Source organism: Triturus cristatus, chromosome 6 (assembly GCF_964204655.1).
Source record: "Triturus cristatus chromosome 6, aTriCri1.1, whole genome shotgun sequence".
NCBI lineage: Eukaryota > Metazoa > Chordata > Amphibia > Caudata > Salamandridae > Triturus > Triturus cristatus.
Genome location: NC_140589.1, coordinates 1,136,545,084 through 1,136,567,608, shown reverse-complemented (window position 1 = coordinate 1,136,567,608; position 22,525 = coordinate 1,136,545,084). Strand labels below are relative to the sequence as shown.

Below are 22,525 nucleotides of genomic sequence, written 5' to 3'. Positions count from 1 at the left end.
CCTCAACCTTATCTTGACATCCGATTCTGGAGGGATCTGAAAAGAGATCTCCTTTATTCATGGCGCTTAATAATTTTAGGACCCCAGCAAGCCATGGAATTAAGAGGCCGTGATCACATTTAAGACAATCTTTAATTATGTCTTGTGTTAAGGAGGCAGCATTATTCCTCCAGATTCTCAGCCAAAATAAGGCTGGTCTACATCTGATAAAGTCGCTAAAATAAGGGAGGTTCAACTCTTTGTGACAAATAAATTCAGAGGACGAGATTGGGGCACCCAATACTTTCCTACAAAAACGTGTCTCTTCTCGTTGGATACCGGGATTTTTAGCAGGGCCCCAAACTTCCGCCCCATAAGTGGCAACAGGGATACACTGCAATCTAAAAATTTTTAAAATAGCACTGGTTGCCCCTAATTTTTTAGGGCGTGGAAGACTCAATATTGAGTTGATGGCCTTCGAGAACTTGCTCGTGGCGTGGGCGGAGTGCCCACTCCATGAGTTGTTCGCAGCGAAGGCCACCCCAAGATATATAAAAGAATTTACATAGTCAAGTTTATCAGACCCGATATGGATGGCATTAAGTTTCCGTTTTCCAGGTCCGCATGACATGACAAAAGATTTTTTGAAGTTCACACGCAGGTCTAATCCCTCCATATGATGGACAAAGTTTTCCACAAGCAAACGGAGGGCATTAGGGGTGCGGGCCATAAGGACCGCATCGTCTGCGTATAACAGAACTGGCAAGGGATGCCCCTGAACAGTTGGGACATCTCTGGTTACTTGTTTTAAAACCTTTGCTATGTCATTGATGTAAATGATAAACAGCAGGGGTGCTAAAACGCACCCCTGTCTAACCCCCCTACCAATTTTTATGGCTCCGGAGACTTCGCCCCCCGACCCAATTCTATCTTGAGCCCTAAGGTCAGTATGGAGATGCGCCAAAAAATGCACTAGGGGCTCGTCCAGTCCATAGTTGAGAAGCATGGGCCACAGTTTTGATCTGTTTACCAGATCAAACGCAGATGAAAGATCCATAAAGGCGAGGTATATAGGGGATGATCGAGCGACGGTATACTTATCAATTATTAGTTTTAAATTCAGACATTGCTCGACCGTGCCCACCCCGCTCCTAAATCCCATCTGACATGGATCCAGTAGGTCAGAATCTTCCGCCCACTCTACCACCCTATTATAAATGACTCGCCCAAGTATTTTTAGAGTATTGTCCAAGAGCGAGATTGGGCGATAGTTAGCTGGGTCTGACCTATCGCCCTTTTTATAAATTGGGACAATAATACTAGAAGACCACGTCATAGGGATAGGCGCTCTTGTCAGACTGTTAAAAACATTATGTAAAATTGGTGCCCATAGGTCTGGACTGTGCTTTATAATATCTATGGGAAGACCGTCTGGTCCAGGGGCCTTGTTGCCAAGGCTCTCTCTGACGGCTGTCATCACCTCGGAATGATCGATCCGCAAGTCTCGCAACTGTCCCAAGTCTGGGGTATTTGTTTCTTCAAAAGGGGCAGCATATATATTGGAAAAGTGGGCTTCCCAAGTGTTGCTGGTTATATTGCAGCCAATTGGGGATAGGTGTTTACCCGTGTCGTGCATTTTCCTAACTGCGGTCCAAAATGGTCCACTGCTCTTCATGTTAGCGCTGACAACCAGGGACTCCCATTGTTCCATCAAGAGTGCCGCTTTTCTTTCAGCTATTTTTTGTTTATAAAGTTTCCTAGCTGATTGTACCTCCACTATATTCCTTGGCTTAATGGTTAATACCCTGCGCAGTTCCCCGTTTGCCATGGAACAGGCGGAGTCGAACCATCTTGGGTCTTTTGCCTTGGTGGGTAGTGGGACTAGCAAATAGTTTTTAATTGCCACGGATAGTTTACCAAAATCGGCGACTATTCTGTGGCAGTCCCCGTCGGGCAATAAGCAAGAATTTATTAATGCAAGGTGATCATTTTTTACACGATCCATTAGGGCTTCACAATCAATTCCCCTCCATTTTAGACGGAGACCATCACCTGATGGCGTAATATCTCTCGCGCCATTAAATTTTGCATATGCTGGGCTAGGTCCCAAGTATAAGGTGACTATAAGGGGGTTGTGGTCTCCATATGATGTCTCAACCACATTTGAGTCAGTAACACGGTCTATTAGCCAGGGGGATGTGAAAATAAAATCGATCGTTGAGTGAGAATCTCTCCCTCTATGCGTTGGGGCACAAATCATCCTTGAGGATTGGCTTGCTTCCATTACATTGCTAAGGATATGTTCATTTAATATCTTAGCAAGCTCAATGCCTCTACGATCTGCTAAATCTGGGCAGCTTTTATCCTCTAATCGGTGCTTTTCAGGAATCTTCGCATTGAAATCACCCCCAATAAGGATCCCTGACTTCTCGTCTGTGCCTATATTCATGTTAGTTTCAAGGTGTACCAATAAATTAGAAAGTGCTATATAGTTCCTGTTTGGTCTTGAATTAAAATCGTTATTGTAAAAATTAATTAAATAAATCTTGGTCTTTCGCTTGTATTCGAGAACCTGAATATTTGGGTTCCCGAATGATAAATCCTTAAAAGTGCCACCCGCCAATATTCTAATCCCAATGAAAAGTCCTCCCATTGCACGGCCAGAGACAGACTTAGAGGCAAACACACTAAAACAATGATAACCCTCTATGTGCACGTTCCCTACGGCCCAGGTCTCTTGGAACATGATGATATCTTTGCCATCCAATAGCTGGACCCACTGAGGATCGGACAGTCTAGATTCTATGCCTGCAACGTTCCAGCTAAGGATTGACAAATCACAGCCGCTTGGGGTGCTTAAATGCTTGTCCCTGGGTATCTGCCTGGGGTTAATTTGGGGGATTGTTATGATGTCCTCACGTGCAACTGGGAATTCAACCAAGGCAGACTGTACGGCCGTGGTTTGAGGTATGACAGTTTTTACCGGATCTAAAGGGCCCTCGGTTGCATTAGCTGCCTCTGCACATTCACTGTTCCGGTCACTATCCCCCAGTCAGTCCAATTCCTCTAGATTTGAAAAAGCGTGTTCAAATCGATTATATGTTGGGACATTATACAAGTACCTCCTCTCATGCTCATCCGGGTAGATATTTTGATTGGTCACTGCATACGGCCTCACCCTGGGAATGTGCTGGGGAGCGACTAAGAAAGGGGGATATGACATTTGGTGTGCAGGTGGTGCAATCACATTATCCAATGGAAGGCCATTATTAATATCAGGATGTTGGCCCTGGTGGTAATGTCGATTATTGATTCTAAAATCAGTATTAATGTCCTGGCGGTGTCCCAAGAAATGAGTCCCAAGACTAGGATTAGGATCTATTAGGTGCCTATAGAAATACCCCAGAGGGAGAAGTGTGGTGTTATATTCCCAATGGGAGGGCTGTGGGGCTTTTGCTAGCGTACATTGGGCCCATAGAGGGGACTTAAAGTTTATAATTATACAGTCCCCTTCAAACTTTTTCCTTAGGGGGCCCACCCACCCCACTCTTGAATAATTTCTCCAGCGCCATCCATCGGAAATTGACAATATCTAGATAGCCAATGGAGGGTTCTGTTTTTTAGGCTAACAAAGTTTTCCTCTTGGTCTTTCCTTAGCTTAGGGACATTGGCTAAGACCAGGACATAAGGTCCACACTCTGGGGGTAAACTAATACGAGCCGGAATTTGCTTGGCAATTGTTAAGATAGTTTGATCCGGTTTAGGTGAGGGGGGGGATGAATCAGGTAAGACATCAGTATTAGTTTGACCCAAATGTGCCAAATTACTTTTGGGGACAGTTTGAGCCGTGACTATAGGGGTGGCAGCCTTGGGTGATGTTGGTTTAGGTACCCGTTTAGCACGGTGCTCCACAGATGGTAGGTTTTTACTTGTGCCTGGTATTGGGAGCAACAAGGGGACCCTGTTATTAGTTTTGTTAGACATTTTGGGCTGATTTGTTTGGACATCATCAATAGTGGTAGTTGCCCCTAGAGAGGGAACAATTTCTTGATGGCGCCCAGAACTTAGTTTAGCAACATGATCAGTCAACACTCTCATCCTTTTTTCTATATTTGAAACGTGTAAATTCAAAGGACCCAAGAGAGTAGATATCAATGTCTCCAGTCTCCCCCAGAATCCCTGAGTCCCTGACACTGTGTTGATTTCTATAATGGACGAATCCATCCTGTTAGATAGGCCAGCCTCTTTAGACTTGTCTAATGCTGCAGGGGCAACAGATCTCCGTGATTGACTGTTCCCACCCTTCTGTTTATTTTGTACAGGCTCAATGTTTTTCCGTTTGTTCTTAGCTTTTTGTCTCTTTGCTTTCTGGCCCCTTGTTTGCATTGGTCCACTAGTGCTTTTATCCCCACCTGAGTCCAGGGCTTCAAAGTCATGGCATAAGTCAATCCCTTCAATATGAATCGAGTTGTCAACTGGAGATGGCAAAAGATCCAGATCCCTATTTGGCCTTAACTCTAACATAGTCGGAGTTGACGGTAGCCTGGTATCCGTGGGCAGGTGGTCATGAGGTGCTGTGTTTCCATTAGGGTGGTTCTCTTTTGTGGCTGTACCCGGAAGCCCTGCGTAAGATGTCGCGAGTAGGGAATCAAGGGATTTATCAGAAGAGTTATCATGATGCATAAACAAGGGCAGGCTTGGTGGGAGCGAGAGGCGTCTTTCGGTATTCTGAATAGCCGTAGCAACGACCCCTATTGTTTTTTGCAACATTTTGTCTATGGCCGTTAGGCTTGGCAGTGGGGTAGTAGGTGCTGCATGTTGTTTAGCCTTACCCGATCTTCTAGATGCAGCTGACGTCTTTTTCCCCATAGCAGATGTCGATGCGGGTAGCCAGAAGTTGTTTCTCAGCCGGATACCCCCAGGTCAGCAAAGTTAAGGGGGGTGGCCCAGCCCTGCCTCTGTCTGCCTCGGACGGCCACAGACGGCCCGCCCTTTGCCCGGGCTTCGCCCGGCGCGTCCCGCGAAGCGGGCCTCAATGCAATTTAGAGGCGCCTCCTGGCGCTGCGTTAGCTGACGTTGCGCCGCCGCTGGGGCAGCCGGGAGATGAAGTCCCGGGGCGGCGACGCGGGAAAGTGCCGGTTTCAGGGTCAAGCTATCCCCCCGTGACTCTTGGCGATGGCGGCGTGCTGCTCTGCAGGTAGGTTCAAATTTTGCTTTCCTCCCCCTGCTCCGCCGGCCTCAATGCAATTTAAAGGCGCCTCCTGGCGCTGGCGCTGCGTTAGCTGACGTCGCGCCGCCGCTGGGGCAGCCGGGAGATGAAGTCCCGGGGCGGCGACGCGGGAAAGTGCCGGTTTCAGGGTCAAGCTATCCCCCCGTGACTCTTGGCGATGGCGGCGTGCTGCTCTGCAGGTAGGTTCAAATTTTGCTTTCCTCCCCCTGCTCCGCCGGCCTCAATGCAATTTAAAGGCGCCTCCTGGCGCTGCGTTAGCTGACGTCGCGCCGCCGCTGGGGCAGCCGGGAGATGAAGTCCCGGGGCGGCGACGCGGGAAAGTGCCGGTTTCAGGGTCAAGCTATCCCCCGTGACTCTTGGCGATGGCGGCGTGCTGCTCTGCAGGTAGGTTCAAATTTTGCTTTCCTCCCCCTTAGGCACCAAGTGCATCAAGTGCAGGACCAAAGACAGGGTCAGCTGCAATGTACTCCTCAAGATGGACAATATGTCGGCGGTCAGATATATAAACCACTTCGGTGGCACCAAGTCCAAGGCACTGGCGGACATGGCCAAGGAATTTTGGACAATCTGCCTCGAACGCAATATCTCTGTGTTGGCAGAGTACCTTCCCGGGGCGTCCAACCGGATAGCGGATTGGTGCTCCAGGGCATGGGCGGATATGAGCCTCTGGCAACTGGAGACTACAATCGCTGTGGGGCCTGTTCTCAGAGGACCTCTTTGCCTCTTGCCTGGACCATCAATTTCCCAGGTTCTTCAGCTGGAAACCGGATCCTCTGGCAGCAGCCATGGATGCCTTCCAACAGGATTGGTCTAAAGAGGCAGGTTATGCCTTCCCACCATTTGCCATGATAATGTGCCTATCGGCCCAGGTCCGCAGACAGCAGGCGTGAGTAGTGCTAATCACGCCCTACCAGAGGAATCTAGTATGGTTTCCAGTTCTTCTGGAACTTTCCTGGGATTCACCAATCCTTCGACCCCAAGATCAGAATATCCTCCGGGATCCCCAGGGAGGTCCCCATCATCTAATCCTCCAGAACGGGATGCCTCTCATGGCCTGGCGGATTTCCAGCAACGTTGGAGACTCTGTGGCCTATCACGAGAGGCTCAAAGGATTTTGGCAGCTGCTGGGCAGAGCGCACCAACAAACGCTACAGATCAGCCTGGTCCAAGTGGGTGGATTGGTGCCTTAGGAGAGATCAAGATCCCGTGGGGTGCGAAGTAGTCTAGGTTCTAAATTTCCTGGCTTCAGAAGGTTTAGCTTACCACACTATTAACTCCTACAGATCAGCAGTTTCGGCAGGCCATGCCCCGGTTCAAGGAGAAGCTGTGGGCGAGCATCCCTTTGTTTGCAAGCTCATGAGAGGTAGTCATTTATCCCTTCCACCACAGCCCAGATACTCTAAGATATGGGACGTCAAGACATGGCAGGCGAATAAATACCTGTCGAGGAAGGAGTTATCGGCAAAACTTGCCATGCTCTTGTGCCTAGTTTCCTGTAGGAGAGTGTCTGACGTGAGGGCCCTAGACCTCTCTGGTCGGTGTTTTACCCCTGGGGGGGGATATCACCTTCCATATCTCACGGCGCACAAAGACAGAGTCTTGGACAATTTTGATTCTTGCATTTGACAGACACCCCAAACTGTGCATGGTACACTGTTTGAAAGATTACGAAAGCATGACAGGCGTACATCTCCCCCATGGGGAGACCGAGTTATTGATTTCTCTCAGGAACCCTTCAAAGCAGTCTCTTCTCCCACCATAGCTAGATGGATCAGATGGGTCATGCAAAAGGCGGGCACCGACATCTTGCACTATGGCGCTCACTCAGTAGGAGGAGCAATGGCCTCAAAGGCGTTTTCACTCTGGGCCCGCCTAGAGGACATAATAAATGCCGTAGACTGGTCTTTAGATTCCATGTTCAAAAGATTCTATTTCAAACCAATCGTGGAGATGGCCTCCCTGGTGGTTGACAAGCTTTGAACTATAATAATCCTCGCCTCCGGCACTGCCATAGAATGAAAAATGTCCTAACACACATGACGGAAAGTTTCAATTGTATTAAGGACATTGAGGCGAGGATTATTCCCACCCGGAGTTACTGAGGTCACCGGTCAACTTTTTCCCGCCCAGTATAAGAGAGACAGGGGTGACGGTGTTTCCAGATCGACGTATAGGTTGAGTATACCTTAAGTTGGCTTACAATGCTAATACAACACTGTGCATGAATTTCTTATATGGTGCTGCTCTGCTTGCCTTGACTGTAGCTTAAACGATTCCAGGAGTTACAAGCTCAGGTTCCTCTCTGTTCCCTCTGGCTTCTTGTAGGATCAGAACCGGCTAAAACGGACTAACAGATTCGATGACGGGGAAAGGGTCGCAGTCAAGATAGAGGAAGTATCCCAGAAGCGCAGTGCCTTTCAGGGAGCTCGGGACTGCCAATTGCTTCACCTTCTTGTTGACCTGTCCCTGGGACCCATGGGAAAGATGTTTTTTTATGGTGAAGTTAAACACTGCTGGAGTTTGGAAATAAAGAAATTAGAGCATAATCCTTGCCTCCGTGTCCTTAATAGAATTGAAATTTTCTGTCATGCGTACTAGGACATTTTTCATTTTGTGTTGTATTTGAGGAAAGGATGCAAGCTATGGTGTTGCAACCCAGATTACTCCAGGTGTGGCTACTGGTAAGTCACTTTGAGTTATTGAGCAGACTGAAGACAACTACCAAGTTGGTACCACATTGGTGGATTAGGAGGGAGGAAGGGAAGAACATGTTGGATGAGGATGTAAAGATGAGGGATAAAGTGAAGCGATATCAAGAAATGGTGAGGAGATGTCAACTGCAAGAGGTACTGAGGAGTCTAAGTAGCTGGATATCTAGGAGGGTCCGGTTTGGTGAATAAAATAAATGTGTGTTGGTTGGATACACATAGGGTGGTACAGGTTCTGATGTCAGCAATTATGGTGGAGAAGAGCACAATATGGAATTTGAAGTGATTTTTGGCTCATCTTGCTAGTGAGGGAATGGGTGTTTGTGTGGTTGTTCATGAGACTAAGGAACAATGGCAGAAGTGTATTTCTGAATACTGAGGTATAAGTGAGTAGTGGTAAGGTATGAGAACTTGTGGGGGGTGAGGGCTGGTGGAGACAGAAGGCTCTTATGGTTCAGAAATGTTTCTCATTTGTAGATGTACATTAGGAAACATTAGGCACTGGAAAGAATCAAGGATTTTCTGTTGGATATGGTTTTGTATTCCTTGTTGTTGTTTTTGTGATGAGTGCTTAGCATGCATTGGCTAATACTGGCGGTGGAATGTGGTAGCAGAATGCATGATGCAGGACAAGTGAAAAATAACTTGGTATGAGTGTTTGAATCAGGGATTCAGTTGGTGACTCACTGTAGTTCTAATAGGAATCTGTTGTGATGCTATTATATGGTTTTGAACTTTTAAATAAAATAAAGTGTTCTTCCATATCTTTGTTTTTGTTTATTTGACAAAGAGGCTACAATAACAGTCTTTTTTGATTGTGGTTTGCTCTCCAACTATCCAAGTGTGGAAGGCTTTGTGGGTGTTGTCATGCCAACGGCTAGGCACCAGAGTAATACGATAGAATGTTTAATGTACTTGGTAGCAGGTCCTGGATTTTGCACACACCTAACCATTTCAGGGTCAGCATTATACATTTACAATGTTTTCTGCTTGAAATTAGTACTCTGTCTGGCTGGAAATCTGCAATGGCTAGAGAGAGAAGGGGGTTCTTAGAGAAACTAAAAAGGATGTTGTACCCTGTTTCAGGGGTCATTGTGTTGTTGTTAGTCAAACTGTATGACACTGGATCACTGGCACTTTGAAGCAGGATCGTGTTAAATGTCACTACTGCAAATTAGAACCCTGCATCACCACTATGCCCTTGGTAAGTAGTTGAGCACTAAAACCCTGCTGACAATCCTATTCTTCTCAAATGTATTAGTGTACGCCTCAGGGATATTAGCTACAGAACTGGTGGAATTTTGGGTGGCATATCATTAGATCCATTTATGTTAAGGTAGCTCAGTCATTAAAGGTCCTGTCGTAGAGAGCTGTCAAGTAATATGAGGTCACAGCTTCAAATTATGGGAGAACCTAACCTGATGTCATCCCTATGGGTTATTAAAATGGGTAATATTGATAACGGGTTATCGGATAACCTAGTAATCAATGACCAAGCCAAAAGCATTTGTGTAACAACATAAAGTATTCCAGGAGGTTTGGCTCACTTGGTACAACACTATCATGATAAAATAAATTTGAGAGAAGTACTATAGAGACAACCCTGCAAAACTAAAAAAAATGCATTTTAAATTGGTTTCAAATGCTTCTAAATGTATATATTCCCTATTGATTGATTGATGTTTGCAGGCAGATCCTAAACAATCTGAAATATTTGAAATTCCTTTGGCATGTTGAACAACAATCTGTGTTTATAATGAAAAGTGAATATTAGCCTAATCGTTGAGTGTGCATGTTTTAGAGAGGGTGGGCAGGGAAAGTGGCAAACCCACAAACATGTTTCCAGACCACCACACAGCATATAAAGGTGCACATTTCTTTAAATAGAGATAAACGCTTTGTTATACCCGTGACAAATGTACACTGTTGCATATGAGTAATCTGAAAACATGAAAATGCCACACATAAAGAAACTGAAAACATGGCAGCTATGAATATAAATGCAATGATATTGACAATCAAAAGGCTTTTCAATTACATCCGGTATACTGCAATACTAGTACCAGTCAAACATGGGGACAACAAGAAATGGAAAAATAGCTTACCTCTGCTCGTTGCTCATATACTTCTGGATGATCTGGTTCCATGCTTATAACTCGACTAAGTTCAGATAAGGCAAGATCGGCATTCTTAATGTCCTACGAAAAGTGTGAAAATGTAGGTATTCTTACTAGTCTAAATTAAACAGTTAAGATCACAGATCAAAACAGAACTTTGAAAGAAGCACATCGACTGGCACTCACAGAATACAGGACAAAAGATCCACAATGGAAATTGCTAAAGCAGGTGGTCCAACTTTTGATTAAATTATCGTTCTCCAGTGTTTTTTTAATCAACTGAATGAGAATAAACTACCTAAAGTTGGCGACACTTTAATTTTGACTTTTTTCTTCTGTAAGAAACTACAAAGCAATGAAATGAATGTCAGTATTCAGTCCACTGCATTTTTTAGATTCGTATACTCATGCATCAAGCGTACATTTTTCATTTATATACATGTGCTGTATTGATTGTACATGTACACCATATGTTTGCTTCATTATAGTTTGATAGTGTATCAATTATGCACACACTTATTAATGTGATTTATAGTGTGTGATAGAATTTAGTGAAGTTGCATGAGAATTCATAGCTAATTCTTGCAATTTACCTCATTCATCACAATGTGTGCTCTTTTCAGAATAACCAGAAAGGAGTATTTCACCTGAGACATGTATTAGGCAGAGAAGACTCTTCAGCTTCCCGGCACAATGATTTATGAGCTACAAACATCCCCAGCGAAGGCAACAGGCTCCACAGATACCTGAGACAGAGAGCAGAGCGAACTTCTTGAAGAACAGAAGCTAACTAAATCACAAGCCTGTGGTTCGTCTAAAGTATCAGGGCTAGAGGCCGCCTAAAGACACTCAAAGGGTAATTCTGGAGCTAAGGAAGCATAGCTAGGGGCTAGAAAGGAACGGTTGGTTACCAAAGACCGATTCCTTGATTTCATGCAAGGGATTACTGAAATGCAATCTTAATGTTGAAATTCATTCTTTAATATTGTGTGTAATAATTACGTTCACTGCCACTTTTGTGTTTATTTTTATAGGTAAACCTATAAACATATGTAGTATATTAGGACATAAATGTCAATAAAATCTGTAAGACATATAGTAGGGATTCTTGTGTGTGTCCCCCCCACGGTGAAAGGAGTTTCGGAACTCACTAATACAACAAATAATCAGATAGTCTCACAGATCTTATCGGTGTCTAGAATGCACCATCCTCTTATAATGCATAGCTGGTGTAAGAGTTACAGTCTACTAGATTGCCTGGCTCCAGTTCGTAAATTGACTCAGTGTGCGCTTTGCCAGTGGGTTTCTAGAAACAGGGCTGTATATAGCAAAGGTGCAAAAAAACATTTCAAGCCATTTACCTCTTAGGTAAAATGTCAATTCCGGAAACTGGAAAAATTATTAATAAAGAGGATGCTTGCAGCGCAATGCTTTTCACTGGTATGTCAACCTTTGCGTAGCAAAAAACTCACCGGCTATGTAAAGGGGTTGTAGGAATGGAGTATAAACTGCACGCCAAATTATTAGGGGGGTGAACTGGTTTTGCAACACTATGTTGGAGCTTTAAAATAAAAATATAAACACTCAAGACACAATATTACGATAGGTTGTTTAAATACATAACCTGGGTGGGACCCACCGGAGCAAGCGATGGGGGTGACACTTGGAGCTCGTTGTTACAGCCTAGCACATCACCCGTCTGTTTGTAGGGCTTGTTTTTGAAGAATGCGTGGGAAAGCATCTTTCGTTACGACCATCTGGTATGTGTACCCATATGCAGGTGTGAAATGCAGTTACAGGTAAAAAACCCGAAGAGGGAAGGTAATGATATGTCATATTTTCTAGTTTCAACAGGACCTAGACTGGAGGCTAAAACTAAGAGGTCTCTAACAGTCAGAGAGAAAAAGATACATTCACAGGCATGTGCAACTGGTGTGTCCTTAATCTGATTTGCTAAGATCTGAAGATGAGATCACTGTAATTACATTCAAGTCCCAATAGAATGCCTGTAGGTGTTCACTCTTCCTGACTGAAATGGTTTTGATTCTGGCACAAGCTTTTGCTTCTTAAGCCAGAAAGGAGAGATCTTGGAGCAAGATGAGACGCAGGACTAATGCTGAAGAAGGCAAAGAAGTCTGCATCTGGCACTTGCATCTTTTAGCTCACTTGAATGCTACACCCTGAGCCGGGGACTTTAATGGACATACCAAGGTATTGCTCATGGCTCTCGAAAAATGTAAGGGACCTAGAATGACAGAACTCAGATGGCCATACATGCACGCCTGCAATTTCAAAGCTAGGTGTGGGTGTGCATATATCAATTAGTACTTTTTCTCTTGAGCCTTGATTTTAAATCATCACCAATGCCTATCTAAAACAGGGTATTAGAAGTGCTTTTTTTCGGGGGGGCGTGGTCTCGTGCCGCGAGAAGATGGCAGCTCATTCGTGAGCTCCGCTAGAGCGCGGAGATATCCCTGAAGCTGCAGCCTTCGGCTCGACCTTGGGGAGACATTCGAGGATGAATTCAGGCTGCTGAAGGGTCGGTGGGGCAAGTGCAGTCGTTCCGACCCTGTTTTATGCATTCCTGGACCGGGTTACAGTAGCGGTGTGCCTCCCTCATTGGCATATGAACGGCAGCCGCCATTTTGTGCCGGCCACTCGCTTTGTGCTCTCTGCTCCTGAGGTAAACCGGCGTTTCCAGCTTTAAAACGCGCGGCAACGTTTCTTTTTTCTCATTATTGTTCTCTACATGCTACATTTGACAGTCTTTCTCTTCCAAGCTCCGTGTTGCATACAACCATGCCTCGCAATAGTGGATAAATATGTTTTTCTGCTCCTCACCCCATGCTAAGTTGCAGCTTGTACTCTTTAACGTGCCTATGGAGTTCCTTCAGAGATGTTCCTCTTAGTGATTTGACATTTTCTTTACTATGTGATCTTGTTCTCCTCACAGGTGTCTATCATATATCACCAGAGCACTGACGGTTGGTGACGCTCTTCACTGCACATGCTAACTTTTTTCATTTTTTATCTGAAGTCCTGTTGAAGAGTGCCGTGTTTTCATCAGGCGTATGGGTAGGCGGAAGTCCTTATTGAGAATCACTTCTCGCCCGTCCTATCATTTCAAGATGGCTAATGAAGCTTCAATTGCGTCAAGTGCATTATCATCGGGTACCTTAACACAAGAGAGCCAAGAATGACCCTCCCTCACCTATACTATCCTCTCAAAATCCTGTTTTGGACACTATTTTAGATGAAGTGAGAGGTCTGAAATCCTTCATGGCCACGACTAATGAGAAGCTTCAACTAATTGAGGATAGATGGATTACTATGGAAGCTAAGGTATTCGATATGGAACAGCGTATCAGTGATGTTCAGGATGTTTCCACTAAAATTCCAATTTTGGAGCAGGAAATCCAACGTCTTAAGCTTCACACTGAGGACCTTGAAAATCATAATAGACGTAACAACCTGCGCCTTTATGGCCTGCCGGAAAATCTTGAGGGTCCTGATTTGCTTCTCTTCCTGAAGAAATTCCTGACAGAGCTCTTAGGTATTTCTCCTGTCCCTGCCTTAAATATTCAACGGGCTCATAGACTTGGTCGTTATCAACCTAATGCTTCTAAACCTAGAGGTATTATTATGTTGTTTTTGGAATTCACTGATTTAATGAGAGTCCTTTCGGCAGCCAAAACAAAACGTCACCTTACTTGGTCAGGTCACAACATCTTTATATCACAAGACTTATCTAATGCTACCAACGCAAGAAGGAAGGAATTTTTTCTCCTCGTCCTCAAATGAGACAGTTGAATATTCGTTATGGCATTCTCCATCCTTGTTTGCGTAAAATCACACATGAAGGCTCCACTTGTTCTTTTGATGATCCTCTTAAGCTGAAATCGTTTCTTCAAAATTTGTCTACTATGTCTACAACTGGCTCTTCCTCTCATCCTTAGTGTCCTCCCCTCTGTTTACTATCTCTATTAATATGGCTGTATCTTAGTTTTCTATTTTTACATTTCTCTGTCGTTCCGTCTCTTGTCAGCGCTGTTACGCCCCATGCATTTGTTATTGATGTTTTCTTTTAGATCTGGATATTTTTCCTTGATCTATCTCCTTTTACTCCCTTTTCTATTTTCTCTTTCTTTTTTCGCTTTGATGTTTTTTCCCCTTCTATGTTTCTTCATTCATTTGACAATGTGCTATTTGCTGCATGTGTCCTTTGGATCGGTGTGTTGTATTACTGTATACTTTTTCTATTTTGCTCATTTTTGGTGTTTCTCTTTTTTTAGCTATTGCCCTGAAGTGTGTCATCTCCTTACCTATTTCACCCTCCTGCTCCTCCGTTATGTGTAATTTTGTCTCATGGAATGTTCGTGGTCTTGGAAATCCCGTCAAAAGACAGAAGGTACTTTCTCATTTATCCAAATTAAATTCTCAAATATCTTTCATTCAAGAAACGCATTGTACTGAAGCAGAATCACTTAAGTTAAAAAGACAGTGGGTGGGCCAAGTTGTGTACTCTCCTGCTTCTAGTAAAAAAGGGGGTGTTGCTATATTATTTCACAGGTCTCTGTCTGTACAAATTATATCTACACAAAATGATGCTGATGGACGATGGGTCATGGCCAGAGCTGTTGTGCAAGGCAAGGATTTGGTCTTATTGAATATTTATGGTCCGGTCAAACCAGATCACAAATTTTGGGATGACATTAAGGTTCTACTTTCCTCCCTGGACTGCCCTAATATTGTTATTGCTGGTGATTTCAACCAATGGATTGACCCCTTTTCTGATAGACAATCTAAGTCTAAATTTCATCCAGACAAATCCCACAAAGCTTTTCAATCGGCCATTGCCTCTCGTCCATTATTTGATGTTTGGAAGACTTGTAACCCTGATTCTCTTGAGTTTACATTTTTTTCCAATGTTCATCATACACGATCCCGCATTGATTATATCCTAGTTTGTAAATCCCTACTCCCTTCTATTCAATCCTCAGAAATTGGGTCAATTTTTATTTCTGACCATGCACCAGTTTTTGCTGTTTTGGATTTTTCGTTAAGCTCCCCATAATTTAGTCGCTGGAAGCTTAATAATGTTTTACTATCAGATTGTACTTTCATCACAGAAGCCACTTCCTTTATTAAAGAGTTTTTCATGTTCAATGATCCTTCAGAAACATCCATTTCCAATAATTGGGATGCTTTTAAGGCCTCCTTTCGGGCGTTTACTATTTCTTATGTTTCTAGGAAAAAGAAAGTTGCTCGGAACAAATATTCAGCGTTACTACAACAGCTTAAAATACTGGAGCATAATTACTTCACTTCCAAATCACCCTCGACTCTTCATGAGTTAATTAAGGCCAAATCTGAACTTAATAAACTTGCGACAGTTGAAGCCTGTAATATTCTCCTTAAAATTAAATCTAAATACCATGGTGGCCAAAACAAAGCTGGTAAGATGTTAGCCAATTACTTAAAAATCAAATCTGAACGTAAAAATATCGGTCCCATCTTAAAGGAATCTACTAAACGCTCCTCAGATGACGACATTTCTACTATATTTCATGATTATTATGAAACCCTTTACTCTGATGACACGAATCCTTCCCCTCAAAATTTAGATATTTTCTTTTCAGGCCTTCCCCCTCCTCCATCCTTACCCAGTGAATTTGATTCCTTGGAGGGTGCGGTTACTGTCCAAGAAATTAATACTGCCATCAAATCTTTAAAAAAAATCAAAAGCTCCTGGGCCGGATGGCTTTTTGGTGGAATTTTATTCTACCTTTGCATCTATTTTTGTCCCTAAACTTCTGACACTGTTTAATTCCTTTATTAAGGATGCTAAGGCCTCTGGCTCTGTTATGGATGCTTTAATAATTCTTATTCCTAAACCTGACAAAGATCATTCTTTGTGTAAAAATTATCGTCCTATTTCATTAATTAATTAACGATTGTAAGATATTTGCAAAGATTCTTGCTATTCGTCTTGAAGGTCTTCTTCCATTATTGGTTAAGACTGATCAGGTTGGTTTTGTTAAGGGTAGATTAGCGGCAGATAATGCTCGAATGTTTGCTAATATTATCTCCTATGCAAAAAAATTCAAATCTCCTCTTGCAGCGCTATCTCTCGATGCCGAAAAGGCTTTTGACCGTATTAATTGGCAATTTATGTTTAGTACCCTCTAATGGTTTGGTTTTGGTCCGACTTTCATTTCCTATATTAAATTATTGTATTCCTGTCCACGGGCCAGTATTTTTGTTAATAATCATTTTTCAAATTCTTTTTCTTTGTCCCGAGGTACACGTCAGGGTTGTCCTCTTTCCCCTTTGCTATTCGTTCTTTGCCTTGAACCCTTCCTCGAGCGTATTCGTGTTAATGCTCATATATCTGGCTTTACTCATAACTCTTTAGAAACTAAATTATCAGCATATGCTGATGATATTTTGGTATATATATCTAACCCTCTTACTTCCCTTACCCTTTCTTGGATGAGGTTCGGTTATACTCCAGCATCTCTGGTTATAAGTTAAACCTCTACAAGACAGAAGTTTTACCCCTGAACTCAATGTGCTATCAATATATGTTTAATGATACTAATGTTACATGGTGCCCCACAAAAATTAAATACCTTGGTATTTGGTTTTCTGCTTCTCTCCCTACCACAATTAGATACACGTTTGCTGCATTAATCACTAAAATTCAATCCTTGCTTCTCTCTTGGACCCCACTTTATCTTTCCTGGTGGGGTAGGTTAGATACTATCAAAATGATGATTGTACCCTATGTCCTTTATAGATTGTCTATGTTGCCTATTCGCATTCCCATTTCCTATTTTTTGCAGTTTAATTCCATTTGTGTGAAATTTTTATGGAACCAGAAGCACCCACGTATTGCTCTTACAAAACTTAAACGGCCTAAGTCTGAAGGTGGAGTACGCTGTCCCGATTTTCAAGCATACCACTCAGCCTTTCTAATTAAACAATCCTTTGCTTTAGCTTTTGATTTTGCTGATACTCCCATACCTAGATGGATTGTTTTTGAGCGATCCTCTTTAAAGGATTTTTCTTTTCAGAATGTGATTTATATGTCTAATTGTACTTTCAACTCTAATAACCCTATTTTAAAATATTCCCCAAATCTACTATATAATACATTCACTAAGGATCTGACCCCATTGCAATGCTTGTTATCCTCTACTATTTGGTATAATACATTTCTCAAATATAAGGGCAAGTCATTCTACTACAAACATTGGAAGGAGAAGGGTATTATTTTTGTACATCAATTAATTCTCCAAAACTCTGTTACTCCCTTCCTTGATTTGCAAACACGTTTTCATTTACCTGCAACGTCTCTAAATGAATACCTTTTACTTTCAGATGCATTACAATCTCAGTTAGCTTCTTTTGACATTCCTACCACCCTGCCATCCCTTAATCCCCCGACACCTTTATACAGTCTATTTCCTGTACATAAACCTAAAGCCACTCTTGTTTATAAACTATTGTTGTTGCATATAACCGAGAGACCTAAATCTCCTACTGAACTTGCTTGGGAAATAGATTTATCTCTTTCATTTTCTATCTATGTCTGGGATAAATTATGGTCTAAGTTATTTAAAATTTCTGCTGCTGCCCGTATTACTTAATCTCTGTATTTTATTTATAATAGAGCTGTTATTACACCTGTTTGCATATCCAAGTTCTCCCCTTCCACATCTCCACTATGCTGGTCCTGCTCTAAGCATACTGGAACTTTGAGACATCTACTTTATGATTGTTCCAATGTTTTGACTTTTTGGGAATCTGTTTGGTCTACTTGCATGAGTATTTTTAATTGTAATCTTACATTATCATTTCATAATGTTTTTCTAGGTTCCTCGTCACCTGATGTAGATAACTCCACTTCTATTTCTTTATTGTTCGATCTTTTTATTGAATTGGCATTCAAAGTTATATCATCTTGGAAAGACAATTCAAAAATATCTTCATTAATGTGGTGGAATTTTATTTGCGATGAACATCGGATTGCCAATGTCTCTTCTTCTGTCCTTTCTCAAAAAATTAAATCTGATCTTCTCTGGTTACCTTTTACATCTTATCTCTCTTCACATGCTCCTATGCCTTAATTTTATCTTTTTAATTCCCTGGTATCTCTCCTTCTTTATTTTTCTTACTTTTTTTTCTCTAGTTCTTTTCCTTTTATCTTTTCTTTACTGTTTGCTCATTTTATGGTATTCTTTATATTAATCTTTTTTTATATATAATTTGTTAACAAGATGTTCATTTTGTGATTGACTGTATTCTTTTGGTATTTTTGTATTTGTTTCTCTTGAAAACTCAATAAAATTCTTAAACACAAAAAAAAAAGAAGTGTTTTTTTTCAATCTAATTAATTACAAATATAATATCTTCATTGTTGTTCTTTATTTTGTTTTGTTCACTAATTACTACAATTTGTATCATGTTGAATGTTATGATACGTCAGGTGTTATAGAAATTGCCTAGCATTTCCAAAAGCGGTGGTATTGACAATGTAACTAATATTGGTTGGTGAGCCTATGCCTAGATTTTCAGTGTCCAAAGCGCTTTCCACAATATTCTGTGAGTATCGGACAGTTGAAATATGTTGGTCAGATGACACTGCATAATCGATGAACGTATAGAAAAAGATACCTATGAAGTTTGCTTTTCTAGAATCGCTGTCCATGACGACTACTCTTTTGGGCTAAGAAATTTAGCCCTTTTCCCCCTGTGGGATTATTTGGGATAGGAGAGGTCACAACAAACTGTTTATGATGCACAATTAATATGATGACAGATGTCAAACTCTAAACTATATAGACAGTATAAAAAATGCATTTAATCTAATTCTGCAATTTGTTTTCCAAAACATGGTGATTCCTTCCAGTCTCCTTCAGCCAAGAACAAATCCCAGTCAAGGCCGGACGTCCATCTTTGTTCCCCTGTGGCTGCTGAACACAGGAAACTAGACACGTATGTGTGTTCTACGGTTTCAAGCGGCCCAGAGCGACAAAACAAATACCAGCTTAGGATATCTGCCCTTTGATCAGAGGTATCGCTGCTAGGCGGTATGGAAACAAACTACAAACATATACACAAAATACTACATTTTTTAATGCTGGTTGCCAGATTGGCAGGCGGGAGATCGTGGCGAGCATGACAATTGATGGATTTTTACAAAACATGTTAAATTCCTCCAGTCCCCGCAAAAAAGAGAATATCCCTGCTAAGGTTTGATCCCAATTCTGTTTTTCTGAGTCTCCAGAGTGTGGCTTTGCCAGAAATGTATTAGTTTTCCCCGAACTTAGGGTGCCCACTGGCAATAAACATGGTGTATATTATTCAGGCAATTTTTAAAGCAAATGAAAGCGAAAATTTAGTTTAGGCCAGCTGTCTTGGTCACAAGTATCACTCCAGAGCAGAAGCGAAATACACCACAACCCAAAATCTACAGATCGTAAACTTTGCATGACTGGTTTCCAGACTACCCTTGTCCTGACTGGCTAGTTAGTTCAATGCTCCGAACAAATTTCTTTACCCAAAACATGGCAGCTTCCTTCAGTCTTCCTCAAAGAGTAACATATCTCTACCATGACTTGAGCAATGCTTGTGTACCTCGAGCTTTCTGAATGTGAAGTTAACAGAAACATGCAGGTTTCCAATGGGTTTGAGCAGGGAATCACACTCTAAACACTAGGGAATGTTTTTAATGGGGGAGATGTCACAGGAAATGTCTGCAGTATATGGGCCTGTGGTCAACCCCTAAGGAAGTCTATCAACCCAGACACTTGAAAAGTACAGACCCAGTGGAATCTAGGATTATGTGGCTTGCATGAACCTCAACATGTTTTATTACCCAGACTCTTGTACAAATGTCAAAGAATGGGAAGGAAATTATTCACTCTTTTGTGATAACATACTCAAGAAATCTGTGCCTGGTTGGGTCTACTGGGAGTAAGAAATTGGGTTTTTAGTAGAGAGAGGTGAGAGCCCAAATTAAAAAAAAAAACAATCCATGTCAGGGTGAACGACAAAATCACTAAATAAACCTGTGCATAACCTTTTGGTAGCTTGCCACAAAGCAGTTAGGATTAACATAGAGGTAATGTGTACAGTATTTATGCAGCAATCAAGCAGTAATAAAGTGAAAAAATGTAAAACCGCAGAACAATTTAGAAACACAGAGTACATTTAATAAACAAAATGACTTCAAAGCAACACAAATCCAATAAGTAGAACAGGAGTTATGAATTTTTAAAGTTACTGGTGAAAATACTAGCAAAAAACTCAAAGCACCACTCGCTGTTATGTGGTCGCACTAGTTTGGGTCAAAGTCACAAATTCAGGCCAACTGCAGTGGGGCAGATACAGGGACCAAGTTCGTCCTGGTGAAGGATTTACATTCTCACAGTCCAAGGCCTCAAATTAAATTCAGCTAAAACTGAGGTGATGCTGTTTGGCCATAATGCATCCTTCTGGACCCCTTCATGCTGACCCCAAAATATGAGAACTCTTCCTATCCCTAAGAATAAAGTCAGGAATTTAGAAGTCCTGCTGGATAACAGATTAACTGTAGTAACCACAGAGGTGGTGGTTAGTGAATAAGGTCCTTTATTCATCAGGAAAAAAAGAGTACACATCCATAAGGCAACCTCCAGCTTCATCAACTGGCAGCATTCACAGAATCTCTCAGTGATGTCTTCCAATGATATCACGGAGTTCTACAGTAGAGAATGAATTCAGCACACACATCCTCCCTTTATAAAGAATTTACAACAAAATGTCAAAACCTATACATGTTAAAATTCATAACAATAACGAAACATTCACAAATCACAAAAATACAGGAATATATTAATTCAAAAGAATTTGGAACATCACCTTTGCACAAATTCCCCAGGCTCCATATTTTTCCATCATCAAGGGTTACCACAGAATTCATTACCTTTATCACCCTATGAGGTTTGGAAAACTTACTTTCCCCTTTTTTTTTTACCAATCCCATTCTTTTAGTAATCACCCAGTCACCAACTGCAATTTTTATATCTTTCACTCCTTTTCTCTTGTTATAATCATCCTTGTTTCTTTCTTGAGACTCTCTAACTGCAATTCTTTCTCGATCTACCCAAACCTGACATTTTCTTTGCAACCATACAGGGGATTCTTTGGTTGCCCGTTCTCGCCCTTTTAAAGCTACAAAAGGTGAAACACCTGTGACAGGGTGTGGAGTTACTCTGTGTGCCCACACCATTTTATCCAATTCTTCTCTCCATCTCAATCCATTACTTAACGATAATTGAATCTTGTCCATTATGATACGATTAACTTGCTCAACCAATCCGTTGGCCTGTGGCCTGAATAGCGCCACCCTTTCATGCCCAATACCAAGATTGGAAAGAAACTTCGCCATTACCGTGGAAACAAGTTGAACTCCATTATCCGTAACTAATCTCTTCCAAGAATGCATTCCTTAAGAACTCAATAACAACTTCAGATGGAATATGTTCTATAGGCTTTACCATAAACCATTTACTATGGTAATCAACTAGAACTCTCAGAAATCTGCTCATTAAACCTCTTCTGTTGATAGGACCCAAGAAATCCATTGCTAGTTTCTCCCACGGTCGATTAGGGGCATCAACAGACCCAAGAGAAGGTTGACGAACTACTCTACACTTATCAATATTGCAGCATGCTTGGCATTCTTTTACAATTGCTTCTACCTCCCTGTCCATTTCAGGCCACCAAAAACTCTGTCTTAACCTTCTTTTGCACATGCTTCTGCCTAAGTGTCCTTTGTGTACTAATTTAACTAACTTTCCTCTCAACATCTTAGGAGGAACCACACGGTTACATCTTAAAACTTTGTTCATTTGAATACTTAACTGGTCCTTTACTTTTAGATACTTCTTCAACTCTTCATTCAGAGTAATTTCATCGTTCCAACCATCACGTATAACATTTTTAAGCACTATGTATTCCTCATCCTTATCTAAGGCTTCACTCTATTCTTCTTGTTTCAAAGCCAAATTTAAATCATTAACACTGCACAAAGATTCTATCTCAGATACCAAAAAAGAATCTTCTTCTTCTCCCTCAACTGGCATACGCGACAAACAATCAGCTATGACATTTTCTTTACCTCTTACAAACTCAATCGAAAAGTTGTAATCAATGATCGATAAAAGCCACCGAGATATTCGTGGAGTCACACCACCTTCAAGACCTTTTCCACCTTTAAAAATGTGCACTAAGGGTTTATGATCTGTTTTAAGAACAAAGGGTAAACCCCACAAATAGAATTTAAAATGATTTATTGCCCAACAACAACCCAATGCTTCCTTTTCGATAGCAGAGTAAGATCTCTATGCTTCCTGCAAACGTCTAGATGCAAACCCAGTCACGCTTTCACCCTCCACTGATTTTTGAGTCAATACAGCACCTAAACCTATATTACTGGCATC

The 22,525-nt window shown here is 41.9% G+C and overlaps 1 protein-coding gene across 5 annotated transcripts in view; it reads right to left on the bottom strand.

Annotated features, from left to right (window-relative positions):
* TTC13 (tetratricopeptide repeat domain 13) overlaps positions 1–22,525 on the bottom strand; it is a 1,316,170-nt gene that overhangs the window by 1,006,039 nt on the left and 287,606 nt on the right. For all 5 annotated transcript variants that reach the window (XM_085612046.1, XM_085612047.1, XM_085612049.1 and 2 more), the window contains exon 6: positions 10,023–10,115. In XM_085612046.1, coding sequence (XP_085468172.1) covers positions 10,023–10,115 — 93 coding nt within the window. The remainder of the gene's footprint in view (positions 1–10,022; positions 10,116–22,525) is intronic.